At 41.5% G+C, this 20,735-nt stretch overlaps 1 protein-coding gene across 4 annotated transcripts in view; it reads right to left on the minus strand.

The window, feature by feature from the left end:
- Positions 1-15,642, minus strand: part of ZDHHC21 (zDHHC palmitoyltransferase 21) — a 50,178-nt gene extending 34,536 nt beyond the window's left edge. For 2 of the 4 annotated variants that reach the window (XM_082782880.1, XM_082782877.1), the window contains exons 1-4: positions 15,589-15,642; positions 12,535-12,651; positions 5,275-5,477; positions 1,682-1,780 (exon numbers count right to left, since the gene is read on the minus strand). In XM_082782880.1, coding sequence (XP_082639006.1) covers positions 1,682-1,780; positions 5,275-5,428 — 253 coding nt within the window. In that variant the 5' untranslated portion in view covers positions 5,429-5,477; positions 12,535-12,651; positions 15,589-15,642. Of the gene's footprint in view, positions 1-1,681; positions 1,781-5,274; positions 5,478-12,534; positions 12,652-15,011; positions 15,107-15,588 lie in introns of those variants that run through there. The other 2 variants (XM_082782879.1, XM_082782878.1) reach the window with 2 other exon arrangements.
- Positions 15,643-20,735: the final 5,093 nt, after the last annotated feature.

The raw sequence follows: 20,735 nt of genomic DNA on the forward strand, positions 1-20,735 counted from the left end.
TCTGAGATCATTAAACTAGTAATAATGCCATATGGAAATTGTTTTACAATCTGTTCCCATAAATCCAGTGTCACAAAGGTGTCACTCCCTAATAGGGTAGCTAACAGCAGAGTTCAGAAACACCTCAACCTCATTTTTGAATGCAATTTATACCATACAAAAATACATCTTGTTGTAAATCCACAGAATACCAGGGAACCTAATTGCTACTTTAGAAAGGACAAACTCCTGATATGCATTAAATATGATTTGACACACATCAAATCGTAATAACATTATCACAGTCAAGCCTACGTGTCCCACCTTCAGAAGTACCTACAAAGTATCATTTCTGTATATGGCTGAAACATGAGGATAAAAGGATGGAGAACATTCAAACATACTCTAAAAGATAAAGAAACACTTCTGCACAAAGAGAACTCGTTTGTAACGGTCCTGGTATTTTGCTGGGAAATGGATAAATATGTTCAGTCAAAAATGTAAATGTCTGTAACTGTATTAAGCACCTTCATTCTCGACTTCAGACTGCAGATTCCACATTGCTATTCCTGCAACAAGAGGTCTGACTCTTGTCTGACTCCAGTCTAAGCAATCTTTCCTTTTACTTGGTCAAAGGCTTAGTTACCAGGAACATAAAGAACACTGTTAGCAGATTTTCCATGATCACTGTTTCACACCATTATTCCAAAGAAGATTCCTACTATCCTTCCTACTACTTCCTGTGTAGTTTGTGTGTATCATAACATTAGTTCTGGGACTAAACAGATCATGTTTCCAAAAAGATCACCACAGATTCTCACTACCATGAGGAAGGGAAGTGTTACTCCTAGAATGCATCAGGTTGCAAGACAAGATTGAAATATTCAGCCATCACTGTATTTGATACACTTTCTACATTCAAAAAGTATTTTCTGTTCATGTGGCAAAGCTCATGTTCTTTAACAGTCCTACTCCATTATAAACTGCTGTGTAAAAGCATTATGCATTATACAAGCACCTTAACAACATCAAACGCTTCATTAAAATATTGGTTTTCTCCATGGCAGGTTTACAAAGGTTTCAAATTCTCTCCCATTTCTGGTACATCAGACATCATACAGCAATTGTGGAATACATTCACAAGTACAGAAGAATTGTCACAGTCACTACTGGATATCAATGTAATGTAACCAGTGTGACAGTCCATACAAACATAATTCACTGCAACAAAATGTGTAAAAAAAAAAGAAAAAAAAAAAGTAAAATCCAGCATACTTGTACTTTCTACAACCTTCAGCATCTCATAAATTCACTTAGAGAAAAAAGCAGTAGAGTAAAAATGACTGAGCATCTCAAAAAAATCATACTAAATGTTAACATTAGAAGTATATGCAGTAAGTCTGAAAGCATAGAATGCAAAATTCTCCCCATCAAAAGATTTCCTATCATAAGTTCCTGCATAACTAAACATATAAAGGAGTACAAATTTTAAAAAGAAGTTTTGAGTCTACACAGCAGAAAGTGCTAGAAGTTTAAAGGTCAGAAAAGCGATTTATACTGATTTTCATTTCAGAAACAATATAGTCTTCAACAGAGATTGCTTGTGGTTTCAATTAAATCTTACAAAATCAAATTGATTTCCAATTATTCTGAGGACATTAAAGTAAGTTTTATTCAACTATATAGAAACAACTTAATGTACCTGTAATTGGAATCTTTGGGTTTTCAGGTAGCTTTCCTGGATCAGCTACTGAGGCTCTTACTAATGAAGCTATACAAAACAATGAACACAAGTAATAACCTGAAAAAACAAGTGATCATTTGTTACTGTTTTTTGGGGGGAGAAAATCAGGAGGGTTAACACATCAGACTTAAATTACTTCAAACATATTAAAATTTCAGAAAAGCAGGTAAATGTGAAACAATATTTTTTTTTTCTCATTGGACAACAGTATTTTACATATGCTAACAACCATTTGTACATATTATGCATAAATATTCAATATCCTCTATGCTTAAATACATTAAAACAACAGTAATCACTTAAGTGTGTAAATCTCTCTGCAAAAAATTAAAAACCACTTCAGTACCTTTGTGCAGGCAACCCATGACAGTCTTTAATTATATAAAAGATAATTGCTTTTCCACTATCCAGAAGGCAAAATGAACCACAGAATCATAGAATGGTCTGGGTTGGAAAGAATCTTAAAGATCATCTAATTTCCACCCTCCCACACACACACAGACACCACAGGCAGAGACACCTTTCACTAGACCAGGTTGCTCATTTTAAAAATAGGTGTGATTTATTTAGTTTTTAAATGAAAAAAAAAATCAAAAAGACATTATGGTCATGGTCACAGTCATCCAGAGAGGTTCCAGATGACTGTAGATTGCTAATGTTACACCCATCTACATGTATAAGAAGGGTCATAAGGAGGACCAAGGGAACTACAGGCCTGTCAGCCTGACCTTGGTGCCAGTAAAGGTCATCTTTAGATGACCTTTAGAAGAACAGGTCTTCTTGAATGCAGTCACACAGCATACGCAGGACCACTGGGGGATCAGGCCCAGTCAGGATGGGTTCATGTCCTGACCAACCTCTTCTCCTATGACTGGGTGACCCACCTGATGGATGACAGAAAGGCTGTTCATGTAGTCTACCTAGACTTCAGCAAGGCCTTTGACACAGTCTCTCACAGTATCCTCCTGGAGAACCTGGCAGGCCTGGCTTGGGCAGGCATACTCTTTGCTGGGTTAAAAATTGGCTGGACAGCCTGGCCCAGAGAGTGGTGGTGAATGGAGTGGAATCCAACTGGTGACCGGCCACCAGTGGTGTTCCCCAGAGGTCAGTGTTGGGGCCCGTCCTTTTTCATATCCTTATTGATGACTTGGATGAGGGAATTGAGTGCACCCTCAGTAAGTTTGCAGACAACACCAAGCTGGGGGGAAGTGTCCATCTGCTGGAGGGTAAGAAGGCTCTGCAGAGGGATCTGGACAGGTTGGGTTGATGGGCCCGGGCCAATGGGATGAGGTTCAATATGGCTAAGTGCCAGGTCCTGCACTTTGGCCACAACAACCCCATGCAGCGCTGTAGGCTTGGGGCAGAGTGGCTGGAAAGCTGTGCACAGGAAAGGCCGGACATGGTGCTCAGGGACATGGTTTAGTGGGTGATATTGTAGTACGGTGATGGTTGACTAGGTACTCTTGAAGGTCTTTTCCAACCTTTATGACTCTATGATTATACCCGTATGTACAAGCTTCATCAAATTATACATCCGTTCAATGAATTCCCATCAATTGGGTTTACAAATATATCAGGTCTCAAAATTTAGGGACAGCTTTAAACCCTCAACTTTTTAACAAGTCAGCAGCATAACACTTCACAGATGCATTAAGATCATGAATTTGCTCTGTGCTGTTCATCAGTGCTTCACAGAACCAGTGTGAAACCCAAACGGAAATTGTATCCTGTCAGACATACTTGACCAGTGGGTTTTATAAACACAAGAGGTACAATTTTGCACCATCTGTGTACAGCTCCAGGTAGCCCACTACTTGATTTTTCACTGGCTAGCCACAGATACCCAGGAAAAGAAATTAAAGAGTTGGCAAGTATAAAGGAATTCTTTGTCTTGCTTTCCAGCTACTAGGAAACAGCACATTTCCTCAGCTTCCTTCATAAACCCCAACAGATTTGCCGTTATTATGGTGGACCTATCTTCTAATCCATCTTCCATGAGTGCTGGACATACAAGAATAGCAAGACTTGGGGGTCAAAAGTTTTATTTCAAGCATTGATGCAAGAAACAGCATGCACTTACAAGTCTCTGCCCATTTAAAAAAAAACAAACAAACAAACAAAAAAAAACTTTCCACAATTGTAAAGACAGCTCAGCCTCATCCTGGCGAAGATTCAAAGCTTACTGAACTTTCCATCCTCATTTTCCTATGTTTTGATTGTAAGAAGCACTTAATGACATATTAAAAAAAAAAAACATTTTTTTTTTACATGCAGTAGCACTACTACCCTTTCTATTAAAGAAACAGTTACATTCAAAGGTTAGAATTATTAGTTCAAAATTATACCGAGCTTTGCTGTAGCTTTCCAATCTACCAAAATCTTCATCTTGCTTTTACAAGATTATTACAAAAAAAAAAGCCATTTTAAAAGAAAAGTTAAATTCTGAGATATATACAGCACATTTTTGCACTTGTTTTAGTACGTGATTTTGTTCCACCCAACAAAATAAAATATCCCCACCTATGAAACATTACAAATAAAGCAATGACACAGTTACATAGTTACTAAGACATTTACCATGATAGAACTGGTCACACACCAAAAAAGTAAAAACACACAACACAAAACCAACAAAAACAAATCACCATCTGAACAGATCTTACTACTATTCAACATGTTAACATTTAGGAAGCTATATGTGAATTATATTGTAGGGACCATCCAAGTCTTGAAACACGTATCTTAATTTTCTCAGCTTTGGTCTCCAGTAGAAAAGTGCTAGTTATTCAGAGGTGTGTAAGGTAACTGCTTTACACTACATCAAAAATGTAGGTATTCCAGCACTGAATTAGAAATTATTCAGTCTTCTCATTCAGTAACAGATATATTTTTGGTGCTGTATGATCTACAATATTGAGTACTCCCTAAAATTGAAAAGGGAAAGAAAAAGTAGCGGTTAACACTGCTTTGATAGCAGCAGCAGGATGACACTTTGAACTTACTCACTTATGTCAAGAATTTCCTCCACTGCCTTATAAAATACATGCCAGCTATTCTATACCTCAAAGCCTCCACGTGAGAGGACATTTCCAACGGTCCATTTTCACCAAAAAGCTGGCTCCTGTTATAAGGTTTTTCCTCAGCAGATCCTATTAGCATAATTCATATTAGCTTACCTACCAACGGGTATGTGACATGTCTAGCAAAACCCAGCTATTCAACCAACAGAACTCTCACTCTAACTTCTGACGAACACAAAGGGCTATGAGTCTTAACGTCTGTCAACTTTCCATAATTACACTAGTAGCTAATCCAGTAAAAACGTTCTAGCTACTGGACTTCAAAGGCGCGTTAATGCTTCTCCCCACTTCCCACACAAATGAGCTTTACTGTAATACCTTTGAAAGGAGCGTCTCAACTGCTGATAACACAGAAGTATAGAATGTGTCCCTGTGCTCTTATCCTTCATATTCTACCCTGTTAACTGTTATCCAAAGATACTATTTTTACTAGTAGAAAAAAGGACTAAGTTACTTTAAAAAAAGACTTACACAGAATTGCCACAGCTGAAATATGTCCCTCTTCATAGCGAGGAAAAAGGATGACTTTTGGAATGAAGATTGTATTGTACAGCCAAACAAAGATGATCAGGCCCATGCAGCACCAACCCTGAGGGTCAACCACAAAGTGAATTCGAAGTCCCATTGAACACAAACACGTAACAATCTGTCACACTCAAGAAGAAAAGGTGATCCTAGAGAGATAATAACAAACAAACAAAGTACATGAAACCAGAATTGTTCAACCTACAGGGGTCTACATATATTAAAATGGAAAAAAAAAAAAAGTCAATTTATGATTTAAGGAATTAAATCAAAATTTATTTTTTTTTCACATATACTGTTCATATAGTATGTGAGCAGTATATAGAGGGAAGAGAACTATCTTATGATTTCATTAACTAGTTATATTTCACTAAAAAGCAACATTTATCATCAAGATGCAAGTAAAAAAAGCAATGGAAAAAAAAAGCAAGTAACAGAAAAAGCAAGCAACTAAGGTCAGACAGCTGGCAGTGGCAAATGAGATTAACATTTAAAGAAGTCTCCCATCAAAATAAAAAGGCTGCAGGAAATACATGGAATAATTTATCTTATACAAGGATTTGTCCCACCTACCTGTTATATTCTCCCAGATACATATTAAGACAATTTTTCTAAAAGCTTGTATGCTAAAATTTTCACAGGCTCACCTATAATTTTGTTGTTTTTCACTGCTAAGTATTCTCTTTTGTGCCATTTAGAGCAATCTAACATATAAAGGAAGCACAATACCCTAACATCTTTCACGTAGGTTTTTAAGAGGTGTAACAAAATGTTATGTTTTCTCACTATTAATCACACTTAAGATACTGAAGTTTCCATTCTGACAGTTTAACATGCTGTGTTTTTCATTCGGTTGGTTAGTTGTTTCTTTATTAATTTTAGACTGAAGAAAACCCATGAATATGAACTTCAGAGCATGATGGTTTGGTGGTTTTTTTTGCTCTTTCCCAGCACTGCATGTTGCAAGCACCACTCATCAGAACCTTCAAGGGAAGAATTACTTACATTTTTTGTTAGGCTGCCTTCACGTTAAGTATCTTAATGTCACAACACACACATAAAACACTGGCTACACTCTATCCAAGACACTCTCCTTTGAACAGCAGTTTCCCTTACCTCTGGGCTTCAGGGAACTTGCCCATTTTAGATGGATTTCCTCTCATTCCTTTATTTTTGCTACAGTGGAATTTCACCTCCTTTATCAGTCAGATGTTACCTGTTTCCAGGGAGTTTTTGTTTCATTCTCGTTGTCATTCACAACTTCTCTGCTTATTACTACCTATCCACAAGTTTCATTAATAACTTGTTTCTTTTTCTAGGTAACTAACTACACACAGACCTGAATAAACTGATGTTTTCACACATTTATTCACTGTTTATGCACCTGTTCATTGCTGTCTTCTAGTGCAACAGTGTTCTTTTTCAAGTATAGCAGTGCATTTGCCACTTTTACCCTAAAATTTGCTAACATTTGTTATAAACCTGTATTGTATGCTGAATACATCGTTCTGTACCCTTAAAACCATTTTTAAGTTTATGAAAAAAAGGAAGACTTTTAGTCCTATATTTGATTTTTTTAATTTTACTGTACGTAACATGCATGCATAAAAGTCTGTTATATACACAGTATTAGTAGTAGCACATATCTAAACATATAAATAGTCTCTAAACATATAAATAACATAGAATTTTTTATACTCCTGAATCGGATAGTTCTTAATATGACTCTATTGTGAGTTACCTTTGTAAATCAGCAGGTTTAGAACTAAATAACATTTTACATCACTCTGAATGTGTGCTGGAGGATCTGTCTCATCAAGCTGTGAAGTTGTGGGAAGAGGTGAGTAGACTATACAACAACAGCAGAACTGAAAAGGAGATGGACCAGATCCCTTTCAAGACAGTGTAGCTACAACAAGCCTTAACCCCCAGCTGTATGTGCACTGAGAAGGGGCACAGGCAGCACACCTCTGCTTGTCAGGCTAGGAATGGAGATATCCAAGATGGAGAAGGCTGGGAGCTTATGAGCTCCAGCACCAGATGGATGGTTCCCCAGGGACCCGGCAGCAAGCAAAAGCAGCGAGTTCTGTCCAAATGAACCTGTGGGTTGGCTCAGCCCAAGTACCATGGCAGAGCAAGCAGGATGGGTCAAAGAAGATCGAGTGGTGAGAAACTCCCTGCTGCTGGGGCTGACGTGCCTCTACTGACCCAACCTGTCACCTGACAAGATCTGCTGCTTGCTAAGGGCTTGGGTCCACAATACCACAAAGAAGCTGTTACTGAGGCCAGCAGCCTGCCCCGCAAACTATTACACCCAGCTGCTCTTCTTCTACATGAGCACCACAGGTACAGCCAGGTGAGAGAGACCAGGAGCAAGCAGACATGACAACATTGCTCAGGTGACGACATCCAAGGCCTGGTGGCTAGGTGGTATCTCCTTCATCCTGCAGGTGATGGAGAAGGGATAAAGGAACAGATGAGTCCCAAAGACCAAAAAGTTGTTCTGCATGCAGTTCTAGCACTGCAATCTCACTCAGATCATGGAGACAAGCTTACACAACTGGAGTGCTGCCACGGATGGATACAAGTTCTTTATGAAAGACACACTGGCATTGAAGTGCATCTACACCAATGCACGCAGCATGGGTAACAAACAGGAGGAGCTGGAAGCCATCGTGCAGCAGGCAGGCTACAACTTGGTTGCCATCACGGAGACGTGGTGGGACCAGTCTCATGACTGGAGTGCTGCAATGACTGGCTATAAGCTCTATAGAAGGGACAGGCAGCACAGAAGGGGTGGTGGTGTGGCTCTCTATATTAGAGAGTCTTTTGATGTTGTAGAACTCGAGGCTGGGAATGACAAGGTCGAGTCCCTTTGGGTTAGGATCGGCAGGGACAACAAGGCCAGTGTCCTGGTCGGGGTCTGCTACAGACTGCCGAACCAGGATGAGGAGATGGATGAGGAGTTCTACAGGCAGCTGACAGAAGTTGCAAAATCATCAGCTCTTGTACTTGTGGAGGACTTCAACTTCCCTGACATATCCTGGAAGCACAACACAGCCCAGAGAAAGCAGTCTAGGAGGTTTCTGGAGAGCGTGGAAGACAGCTTCCTGACGCAGCTGGTTAGTGAACCTACTGGGGTGGCGCCCCGCTAGACCTTCTCTTCACAAACAGAGAAGTACTGATGGAGGACGTGATTGTCGGGAGCTGTCTTGGGCAGAGTGACCACGAAATGGTGGAGTTCACTATTCTTGGCGAGGCCAGGAAGGGGACCAGTAAAACCGCTGTATTGGACTTTCGGAGGGCTGACTTTGAGCTGCTCAGGACACTGGTTGGTGGAGTCCCTTGGGAGGCGGTTCTGAAGGGCAGAGGGGTCCAGGAAGGCTGGGCGCTCTTCAAGAGGGAAGTCTTAATGGCGCAGGAACGGTCTGTCCCCACGTGCCCAAAGACGAGCTGGCGGGGAAGAAGACCAGCCTGGCTCAACAGAGAATTGTGGCTTGATCTTAGGAGGAAAAAGAGGGTTTATAAGCTTTGGAAAAGTGGGCAGGCCACTAGGGAGGATTTTAAGGATGTAGCGAGGCTGTGCAGGGACAAAATTAGCAAGGCCAAAGCTCATCTGGAGCTCAATCTGGCTACGGCCGTTAAAGATAACAAAAAACGTTTCTATAAATACATCAACACAAAAAGGAGAACTAAGGAGAATCTCCATCCTTTACTGGATGCGGGGGGAAACTTAGTTACAAGAGATGAGGAAAAGGCGGAGGTGCTCTATGACTTCTTTGCCTCAGTCTTTAGCGGCAATACCAGTTGTTCAATGGATACTCAGTACCCTGAGCTGGTGGAAGGGGATGGGGAGCAGGATGTGGCCCTCATTATCCACGAAGAACTGGTTGGTGACCTGCTACGGCACTTGGATGTGCACAAGTCGATGGGGCCGGATGGGATCCACCCAAGGGTACTGAGGGAACTGGCAGAGGAGCTGGCCAAGCCACTATGCATCATTTATCAGCAGTCCTGGCTATCGGGGGAGGTCCCAGTTGACTGGCGGCTAGCAAACGTGATGCCCGTCTACAAGAAGGGCCGGAGGGCAGACCCGGGAAACTACAGGCCTGTCAGTTTGACCTCAGTGCCAGGGAAGCTCATGGAGCAGATCCTCCTGAGAGTCATCACGCAGCACTTGCAGGGGAAGCAGGCGATCAGGCCCAATCAGCATGGGTTTATGAAAGGCAGATCCTGCTTGACGAACCTGATCTCCTTCTATGACAAAGTGACACCCTGGGTGGACAAGGGAAAGGCTGTGGATGTGGTCTACCCTGACTTCAGCAAGGCTTTTGACACCATCTCCCACAGCATTCTCCTCAAGAAACTGGCTGCTCTTGGCTTGGACTGGCGCACGCTTCGTTGGGTTAGAAACTGGCTGGATAGCCGGGCCCAAAGAGTCGTGGTGAATGGAGCCAAGTCCAGTTGGAGGCCAGTCACTAGTGGCGTCCCCCAGGGCTCGGTGCTGGGGCCGGTCCTCTTTAATATCTTCATCGATGATCTGGACAAGGGCATCGAGTGCACCCTCAGTAAGTTCGCAGATGACACCAAGTTAGGTGCGTGTGTCAATCTGCTCGAGGGTAGGAAGGCTCTGCAGGAGGATCTGGATAGGCTGCACCGATGGGCTGAGGTCAACTGCATGAAGTTCAACAAGGCCAAGTGCCGGGTCCTGTACCTGGGGCGCAATAACCCCAAGCAGAGTTACAGGCTGGGAGATGAGTGGTTGGAGAGCTGCCAGGCAGAGAAGGACCTGGGAGTGATGGTGGATAGTCGGCTGAATATGAGCCAGCAGTGTGCTCAGGTGGCCAAGAAGGCCAACGGCATCCTGGCTTGTATCAGGAACAGCGTGACCAGCAGGGCTAGGGAGGTGATCGTCCCCCTGTACTCAGCTCTGGTGAGGCCGCACCTGGAGTACTGTGTTCAGTTTTGGGCCCCTCGCTACAAGAAGGACATGGAGGTGCTTGAGCGGGTACAGAGAAGGGCGACGAAGCTGGTGAGGGTCCTGGAGAACAAGTCCTACGAGGAGCGGCTGAGGGAGCTGGGCTTGTTCAGCCTGGAGAAGAGGAGGCTCAGGGGCGACCTTATCGCTCTCTATAGGTACCTTAAAGGAGGCTGTACGAGGTGGGGGTTGGTCTGTTCTCCCACGTGCCTGGTGACAGGACGAGGGGGAATGGGCTTAAGTTGAGTCAGGGGAGTTTTAGGTTAGATGTTAGGAAGAACTTCTTCACTGAAAGGGTTGTGAGGCACTGGAACAGGCTGCCCAGGGAAGTGGTGGAGTCACCATCCCTGGAGGTCTTTAAAAGACATTTAGATGTAGAGCTTAGGGATATGGTTTAGTGGGGACTGTTAGTGTTAGGTCAGAGGTTGGACTCGATGATCTTGAGGTCTCTTCCAACCTAGAAATTCTGTGATTCTGTGATATGATGAGGCTGGAGAATTGTCCTTTATGTGAGATAGCAGCACGAATCTGTGGAGCTCTTACCTAGAGCAAACACTGAGCCAGCAGAGAGCTTACAGGTTAGGGTTAGTGGGAAGACCAAGATGGGTGACATTCAGGAAGGTGTCTATGAAAGACTGCCTGATAAAGAAGAAGAAACAGATGAAGCTTTCTCCAGAAAGCCGAGAGAAGCTCTCACATTGACAAGTCCCTGTCCACATGGGCAGCTTGAACCATCCTGGTATATACTGGAAGGGTGAAGCAGCAGTTTTACATGTATGAGTTTCAGGAGTGTCCTGGCAACAACTTCCTGGCACGGTCAACTGAGGACCCAACTTTGGGAGAAGCTTTGTTGGACCTCATATTCACAAAGAAGTAGTTGGGAATGTGAAGGTCAGGCATGGCTTTGGGTATGATATCCAAGAGATGGTGGCATTGATGACTTTAAAGGAGGGAATATGGCAAACGGCAAGATCACAATCCCAGACTTCAAAACAGACTTTGGACTGCATAGGGACCTTATACCCCTTGGGAGACCATCCTGTAGAGAAGAGGAGTCCAGGTTCAAGAATCACCTCCAGGTTCTAGAATGGTCCAGTCCCATGTGCAGGAGCCCAGTCATAAGTGGCAGGAAGCTTCCACAGATGAACAAGGAGTACCTGACAAAACTCAGATATAAAAATGAAGCACATATGAAGGGGTAGTAAGAACAGGTGTCCCATGAAGAATACAGAAACAACATTTGAGTATACAGGGCTGGGATTAGGAAAGCGAACTGGAATTGAATTTGGTGCTGAATCTGGTAATGAACGTGAAGGTCAACAGGAAGGATTTCTACAAGTACATCAGCAGCATAAGGAAGGCCAGGGTAAATGTGGGCTTGCTGCTGAATGGGGCAGGGTGCCTGCTGAGAGGCCACAGAAAAAGTCCAACTGCCTTCTTCACTTCAGTCTTTATGAGTAAGACCTGCTTTCCAGAATCCCAGGCCTCTAACAGCAGCAGGAAAGTACAGATCCAAAGAGACTTACCCTTAGGGAGGGAGGATCAGATTAAGAAACCTTTAAACAAACTGCATGGGACCTGATAGGATGCAACTACACGTGCTGAGGGAGGTAGTCCTGTGTCATTGTGAGACCATGCCCAATCGCTTGTGAAAGTCTGAGCTGATGGGAGAGGTTCCTGAGGACTCAAAAATGCAAGTGACGTTCCTATTTTTAAACACAAGGAGAAAGATTCAGGAAACCACAAGCTTTTTAGCCTCACCCTGATCCCTTGGAAGGTGGAGCTAATAGTCCTGGAAACTGTTTCTAAACACAGGATGGACAAGAAGGTGATTGGTGGTAGTCAGAATGGATTTACAAAGGGGAAATCATGTAGACAGAAAAACAGAGGCCAATAAAACCGCAGGCAGCTTGAAACGTTGCTGACTGCAAAGGAATCCATTCAGTTTCCATCTTACCAGAACAGTAGATATTCCAGAACTTCATGGCTTATCCTCAGAAGAGGAAATAACATCTCAGGGAACAAAATAGACAGATAAAACAACAGAAATATTTGCTTCTGAGTGGCCTACTAAGTATAACATGAGAGATGCTCTAGAGAAAACAATAGAAATGCCTATAATGGAAAATGGTCCCAAATTCTTACTGCTCAATGACTTAATTGTCGCATGCATGACATTATTTAATTTTGTATTAAATAAATAAAAACAAGCAATGACAAAACCATACCTTCGATGTCAGCAAGTTTCACGAATTTGGAACTATGCAAAAGAAGGACCCATTCTCAGTAAAAGAAGAGACAGTTTTCATCATCTATCTCTGGATTCCTTCTCTTCTCTATCTTTTCTGAAATAAACACAGAAAAGAGAGCGATACTCAGATGACCCTCATCACTGTTTTGAAAGGTGGAATATAATGGATTACCTTCTACACTGTTCTTCATACCTCTCATCATTGAACAGAGCTTCCTTTCAAGCTACTTACACAGATATGCAGATCCTTTGCCTCTCTTGTCTGAATTGATACACTGATTCTAAATAGCTTTCTTCTAATTTCAGTTCTAGGCTATTTCCCAATTTTAGCACAGATTTTAAGATGGTAGAATTCAGATACATTTCTACGGAAAACTGCACTACTGTCAATATATCTCAGTTACATTAAATTGTCATACACTTGCTTCCTGCTTGCCTATTATAATGACAAATTAAGTTTCCTATTTTTCTTTATACTTCTTTCAGCAATCCTGCATAAATGATGTTAATATAAAGACTTCCTCTAGCAAAGTGAGCTTTTTCCTTTCCTCCCCTTTGTTGATGTACCATATATACATTAACCTGTATGCGGAAAAGTATTAAACACATGTGTATTCCAGTGACTAGGTAGAAAAGGTAAGATTTTAATTCAGTTCAGAGACAAGGTAAATTTGTAGCCTTCACTCCTAAAACATACTTTAAAAAAAAATATATTCATTCTTTCACTTAAAAATTATATCCAAATGAAGGAAGACTGATCACAAACAATTGTGCCAGTTCTTTAGAATGCACCATTTCTGAGAAGAATAATTAGAGTACGTAGAGGAAAAAAAGTTTTATGAGCTGGTTTGAAAAAAATCATTCGAAAAGAAACAATTGATTTACATCTAGAAATCCAGTATTCATGCCTAAAACTTTTCCAACAAAATAATTTAGGATAAAACACAGCACTTACACTGGAGGCTTTGTGTTCTTCTTTTTTTACCAGAATTTATAACAATCTTTTCTAAATAAATGTCTCAGACACAAAACATTTGAAAGAAAACAGTATCTGTGGCTGTAAAAAGGTTCAGATTTATCAAAATTTATCAAAAGATGACTAAGTCCTTCCTACACAGTCAAGAATTGTTTTGCTTTTCCAAACACTTTTACTAAATGATGCCTTTAGAGCATTTTTTCCTAACCCTCTTCCTTCTTCCCAGTTCAGTTAACAGTACCATAAATTCAGTATTTGCTCACAGTACGACTTGTACTGTGATGTCCGCTCAGTAATAGACTACAAAATGAATCAGAAAGGCAGAAAGTCACTCCCCCAAAAAAGAGAAAGCTTTGCACAAATCAGAAACATTAAGTAGAGATTACTCTAACAGGCTCACCTGAATGCAAACTCCCCCCTCCAAAAAAAAAGTATAAAGTTTTGCACCAAGACTGTCCCAACACCTATTTAGAAAAGTTTCATAAATAAACTTGAAACAAGTACTGCTCAATTTCTCATCTCAAGAAGCATGACACCCAGCTCTGGTGATAACCTGCTTCTTGCAGGTTTTATGGCTGTTGCATTGATGCACCAAGATCCTGTACATTCTGCCTCATTTCAGCTGAACAAGTAGCACTGGACTTCTATTTCAGTATAAAAAGTAAGACTTGTGAAAAATCACTTCCAGAACTTTTCCACAAATGCTTAAACAAACGTTCACACAGGTCAGTATCTCATAGTATTTTTCACTGCAGAATGAGATTTAATAGACCCCATACAAACCAACCTTTATAAAATACCCTTTCAGAGTAAGAAAAACACTGCTTTCTAAAGAGTGTATTTTAAGCCATTTACATAGAAAAAGGAACAGAGAGTAGAAACTTCCTACAGTATCTGTGATAGCTAAAGCAAGGATGTGCCAATCAACAGGCTCCCCCCCAGCTTGTGGATCCACCTGTGGTTTTACATCTGCAACTTTTCCAAACATCTTCTGTAGTTTACAAGAATTACTGTCTAAAATAACTATTACAAAACTGAAAATACAATTCACCAGAAAAAAAAAACATGGACATGAACCAAATGACTAAATTACTTTTCAACTATATATTTAAGAAGTCAGTTTTGTGAAGAGTTGCATCAGACAAGATTTGTTTTTGCAGCTCTTCAGCTTAACAAAACTAGTATCTGAATAACCAGCTAACAAAAGCAGCAGCATATTCTTGCCGTGACAAAACCCCACATACCTATTGTTGCGCATTCATGCAATAAATGACTGTTAAGAGAGGCCTTTGCACCATACAGTTACTTGGTGGCTGTTGATAGGTTGGTTAAGGTAGGCATGACATTCCCAGCTAGTTCTTTACTACTGATAAAACCTTGCAAGGTGTTTCTGTAAACATATACTGCATTCATTAAGCGATTGCCAAGCACCACATGGGGTTGGGCTGTCGGTATATACGCACTACACCCTTACTTACCACAAACACGAGGACATTATCTTCACCTACTGCTGACCAAACAGCCTCATATGGACAGATTATATACAATTTCTTAGATAATACGTATTACTTAGCACATCACTGGTCAGGTCCTGTGTCTGAAGACCTACAATCTCACTCTACAAATCACTGCTGATGGAAACTGAAAGCGTGAAACCAGACGGGGTCGGAGGGCACTGCGCCTTCGCCTGCCGGCTAACAAAACCCAAGCACCTCTTCCATTACCACCTCAAGGGCAAGAGGCACCCTCATCGCTTCGCAAAAATAAATAAATGAATAAAATAAATAAATAATTTAAATAAATAAATAAAAACCACTTTAACCCCGGCACAAGCGCCGTCCGGGGCCGGTAGCACGGGGCGCACCCCACGTAAAGCCGCCGACAGCCCAGCCTCGCCAGCCTCGGTCGCCCCTCATTCCCCCCCCCCCCCCCCCCCCCCAACGGCTCCGCGGGCCACCGGGACCCCCAAGCGGCCACCCTCCGGTCTGTAACGTTCCCTAACGGCCGTAACGGCCGCGGCGGACCCCCCTCCTCCCCCCCCCCACCGGAACCAACCGTCGGGTGAGGCCGCGCGGGGAAGGGGGGGAGGGAGGGGGGGGGAGAGAGGGGCTCACGCGCCCCCCGCTCTCCCGCTCTCCATGGCAACCGCGGGGGTCCGCCGCCGCCAGCCGGGAGCGCCACCTTCCGCTTCCGCCGCCAGCGCCGCCGCGCATGCGCGCCTTCGGGGGGGGGGGGGGGGGTGTAGTGCTGTGAGAAGAGGTTGCTCTTAATAATGTGGTTTTTTTTGTTGTTTTGTTTTGTTTTGTTTTGTTTCCTAAAACTTGATAACAGAGGTGAAATAAAGGCAGCCATAGGAACAGGCCACACTGAAAATTGGCTGATTCATTCGGCCAATGTTGAATAAGACGTTGATAACAATTTCTGGAAAGGTTATTGTCTGTTCCATCACGGATTTCACTTGTATATAAAAGACCTCGTAAATTCCATTACAGATTTCGCTCAGGGATATATGTGGAAAAGACATAATAAATGGTTTATGGAAACATTCCAGTGTTTTGAAGGATGAATGTAGATGGGAGGAAAAACACGGAGAGGAAAGGAAAACAACTTGGGAAATAAAATGGAAGGATTAACAGAGGAAAAGTTGAACAGCTGGAAGTTTTCTGTAGAGTAAAAAATAATAGTAGCATCTCCTAATCAAGTACCAGTTACTGGCAGATCTGTCATGACACGCTGATAATGACCAGTCACTGGATCTGTAGTCTGGTCAGGCAACTTGTATTTTTTCTACATACGCATTTTCAGAGTAAACATGTACTGAAACAGTAGCCTGTTCAAGCTCAGCCATCAGCACAATTCCCATTTGTTAATACTTCTTTTGGGGTAGCACAATGCAGGTAGAAAAGCAGGCAATCATGTGCTTGACTTCCCAGTTTGACTTGCAAAGGCTCCAAATGCAGAAATTACCCAACACTGTTACCACAATAGCAAATCTAGATCCATTTTATTTCAGATGCTGTGATAGGTAATGATGAGTCTTTATAGCCAAGTCCATTCTGAAGAAAAAAAAAAAAAATTAAACCTAGGGGAAATATTAACTGCATAATGCGGACTTTACATAAAGTCCAACATGGACATATTACACATAGATTATTAAAAGTCTGTGAAATAAGAAATATATTCTTTGGTGGAGAATATTGCACAATAGTGTAGAATTCCTCTTGGAGTTTCTGATGTCTGTGTTGTGTTGTTGTTGCTGTTTATAAATTACCACAGGAGCCACCAGCTGTCATCATAAAAATTTTATTGGCACTCTGTAAATATTAAATCAGCATGCTAAAATCAAGCCATGTGCAGGAACAGCTGATGCTCTGTTACGGAGAGCACATGCAAGAGAGAGGTATGCACTATGACTCCCTGGATTCTTACAGCTTACAAGTCCCTTGCTTCATAAGGCTGTGTTCCAGGATTCATTTTGTGTCCAATTGTACCCTATGATCGATGTGCAGTAGGGGCTATCTGTGTTCAGGTATCTCCTGGGTTGAATAAATCAGCCTTTTCAACAGTACATACCTTCCTGGATCCTCCTAAATTGTGCAGTTTGTTACTGCCACTTCTTTTCTTTGGCACCATTTTTGTTGCTCACTTCCTTGGAAACCTTGCTAGTATAAATTGGAGACTCTTGTAAACTTCAGAAGGAGCCAAATTCTTTATGTCGTGAAGGTCCACATTTCTGGTGCATGACAGAGGTCCTTATTAGTCACATGCCACATTGAAATGAAACCTGCCCTGATCCTGGCCCAGAAGCTTTTGTCAGTCACAATGTCACATACTGAGGATGAAGCATTAAAAGTTAAAAGAATATATCTTATAAATTTGCACAATGCATTTTTTTCTTTTCCTTTTGCCATTTTCAAAAACAAACAAACAAAAACCTTTTCAATTATTCCCACTCAGCATCCCTTGGAATATTTTAGTCATGCATTTCAGGGACTCCATTTTCTCTCCATTTCTGACCTAATCGCAAGGGAAATGAAAGGCCAGATTCATTTTCTGATCCCTCTGCCTCAGTTGTAGGCACGGTGAATCCCCCAGCCTAGAGAGGTTAAATGAAGTCTATACTAAACCAGGCAGTAGTCTAATTTAGGGGGTTAATTTTCACCCAGCCCTCCGAAGGCATGAGGAGCTCCCCTCAGGAGCTCCCCTGCTGTAACATTAGCTCTTCTAAGCCCTCTCTCCCTCCAGGGCTTACTGCTAGGAGTTCAGGCAGGGTGACAGGAGGGATGAATGTCTCCATAGCTATTAGACTGTGAGGTGCATTTGAACCAGCTTCAGCAGAGAGTAAATGGCTGCTAATAGCAAAATCCTAAACCGGCAAAAGAAGAACTCCCCAGAAAAGGCCATCGTGAAGGCTGGCATCTTTTTGTTTTTGTTTTGTCATGGTGTTTTTTGGGGGGGTTGCTTTGGTTGGTTGGTTTTTGGGGGAGGGGGTTGTTTGTTTTGGATTCCATTTAGCTTTTGATCTGTTCTTCACTGTTTAAATTGAAGTGCGTTTTGCTGGTGCCATGGATCATGAGGCACTGTAAACAGGATGACTTTGTTCTCAATATAGAGATTTAGTGTTTTTAGCAATACTCTTGCAGTGGGCCAAATGCAGCATCTTTTTATCTCCTTTCTCATTTGAGGAAAGGGAATACTGGCAGCTGACAGGGTGAGCTTTAAAGGGAGCAGAAATCAGTAGCTGCCTACCAGATGTTCAAGGCGTTAGGATTGGTTAGCAAGACAGAAAATGTGAAATACTTGTAATTCACTATCAGTACGTATTTTCTGTTTCCACTGGCAAAGTCCCAAAACACAGGCCTGCTGATGGGGGACCCCAGGTAGCCTCAACCCCACACCTTTTCCCGTGCACAGCACACATTCCCAGTTGCCCCATACAATGTGGTTATCCAGCTGCAGAGACTGGCAGGGGGCTCTTCCCGGAGCAAGGAATCTTGTTGTCTTGTGATTCCAGTGAGGAGCTCATAAATTTAGGAGAAAGTACGGCGTGAGATTTCACCACCTGTCAGTGAAACATGCTAAAGCTTGTTAGCTGACAGCCATGAGGTTTGCTGTGAACATTTCTTAAGTGTAGTGGACAAAGTACCAACCACAAAGTACTGAGTGCAACTTCAGAGATTTTTTTTTTCCTGGAAATTATGGTTCAGTAGAATTCATTAAGAGCTACCCTCTGGTGTTTGATGTAGTTACAGGCATTAAAGCCAACCTTGTAAAACACTTATTATAAAGAATAACATACAGCGAAGATATAATTTTCTTAAGCAATAAGAATAAACAGCATTTTTCCTCAATTATTTCCAATGTAAAGAACAGAAACTCCACATCCATTTCAAAATGTCCAGGAGGTCAAATAAAATGTCAGAAATGCACAGACTTCACTTCAGATTGAGGTGAGCTTTCTGACAGCTCTGTAGCTATAGCTTAGTCTTGTTCTGTATGTTAGGTTTGAACCGTAGAGGTCACATTACAGTACTCCACTGCAAGCATAGATACAGTGGGAAAGTTTTAATTACAGGAAGCGTGCAATCTCTTAGTGCACACAACTGAAGTGAAGTCATGCAGGTTTGCTGCTATAATAGCATTACCGCAGGAAGGATCCATATACAGATACGGGTCATTCCCCTCACCTTTCTGACCCACATCATTATACTAGTAGAGGCCATCACAGTTGTGCTGAGAGAACAAAATCTTGTTAGCTTGAGGCACAACTTACTCCTAATAATGAATTTTTAGAGGCTGAGAAGTCTTATCCAATTAACACATTCTTGATTTTGCAGAATGCTGTGCTAATTACATGCAACCAGTCATTGCTGGGTTAATTAAACATTCATCCAAAAAAACCTACAGCACTAATCTAATTAGCAATTACTACAGCTGTCATTACCTCTTTTCACCTCCTTTTAAGCTGTGCAAATTCACACTAAGAATTTACTCCTTCAGACTCTTTACATGAATAGCTTTCTTTGACTACAGTAATCTTCAGTACACAGAAGGAGCTTTAAAAATCAGGCTGAATTCTTTACAGTCTAAAATATAACTTCAGTTCTGCCATTCATATATGCAAAAGTCACATTTTAGCAGTCAATCATGTCAAAATTAAAAGACTAGATGACTTTTCTTTTTAATTACCTTCTTATTGGAAGCATAGGTCCTACCTTCAAAGTGGTTCTCTGTAAGTATCAAGTCTGAAACATACTTGCGTTAAAAAAAAGAAAAAGAGAAAATGCAGACAAAGATTCCTGTATATTCATGCAGCTTTAAATGTCAGTAATTAGAAGCCTCAGAAAATTTAGCTTTTTCAGGTTAAATAGTAAAGTTGTTCATAATCTCAGCCCATTTATGCTCCATGCAGCCCAGCATGTGATGGCAGATTTCTGAATCCTTTCACCAGCTGGCATCCTAAGAATATCGATCAGTATTATAAAGCTAGAATATATATTAAAATAAGTTAAAAATAAGTATTTATTGGGAGTAATACATTCAATACAAGGATGGTAAAAACTTAACAGATTGTTATTTGAAATAACATTATATTATCATACTGTAACATACAAACAGCTATATACAGTTTACACATTAGTCTTTAGTGCAAAAGGACAGACAGAAGGCTTTGCTTAGTTTTAATGGGCAATTTTTATTATTTAGAATCAGGTTTATATACAGTGAAATATAACTATATACTAGTCTTCAGTTCTGTCACTGCATGTAACATGCAAACTGCTACTGCGGCCATTCAGACTCAGTACCAGAATATCATTCAGATGCAATTTTCAGTAAAATTAAAAATGAGCGGATCACTCTAAATCCACAATGAACTTGGACAAAATATTAAGATACTTCTGGTCACAGCACAATTCATACACAAAGGAATCATTTACCAAACCCTTGAATTCACCAGTTATACAAATACTGATTTCCAATACCCAAAGAAAGAGCTGTGGATAGTTTAATAAGAGGGGCCCAGGTCTGACAGTGTGGCAGTAGCACTAGAGCAGATTCCCAGAGGATTACAGGAGCTGGTTAGAAGTAGTATGGTCCAGTTTTTGGAATCTGGGATGCCAGACAAGTCCAGGGAGAAGCAACTGGAGAAAGCAGCAAAGACAGCAATTCAGCTAACAGCTACTCATGCTGTCTGTACTGGC

The sequence above is a fragment of the Aythya marila genome (assembly GCF_965140915.1).
Source record: "Aythya marila genome assembly, chromosome: Z".
In the NCBI taxonomy this organism is placed as follows: domain Eukaryota; kingdom Metazoa; phylum Chordata; class Aves; order Anseriformes; family Anatidae; genus Aythya; species Aythya marila.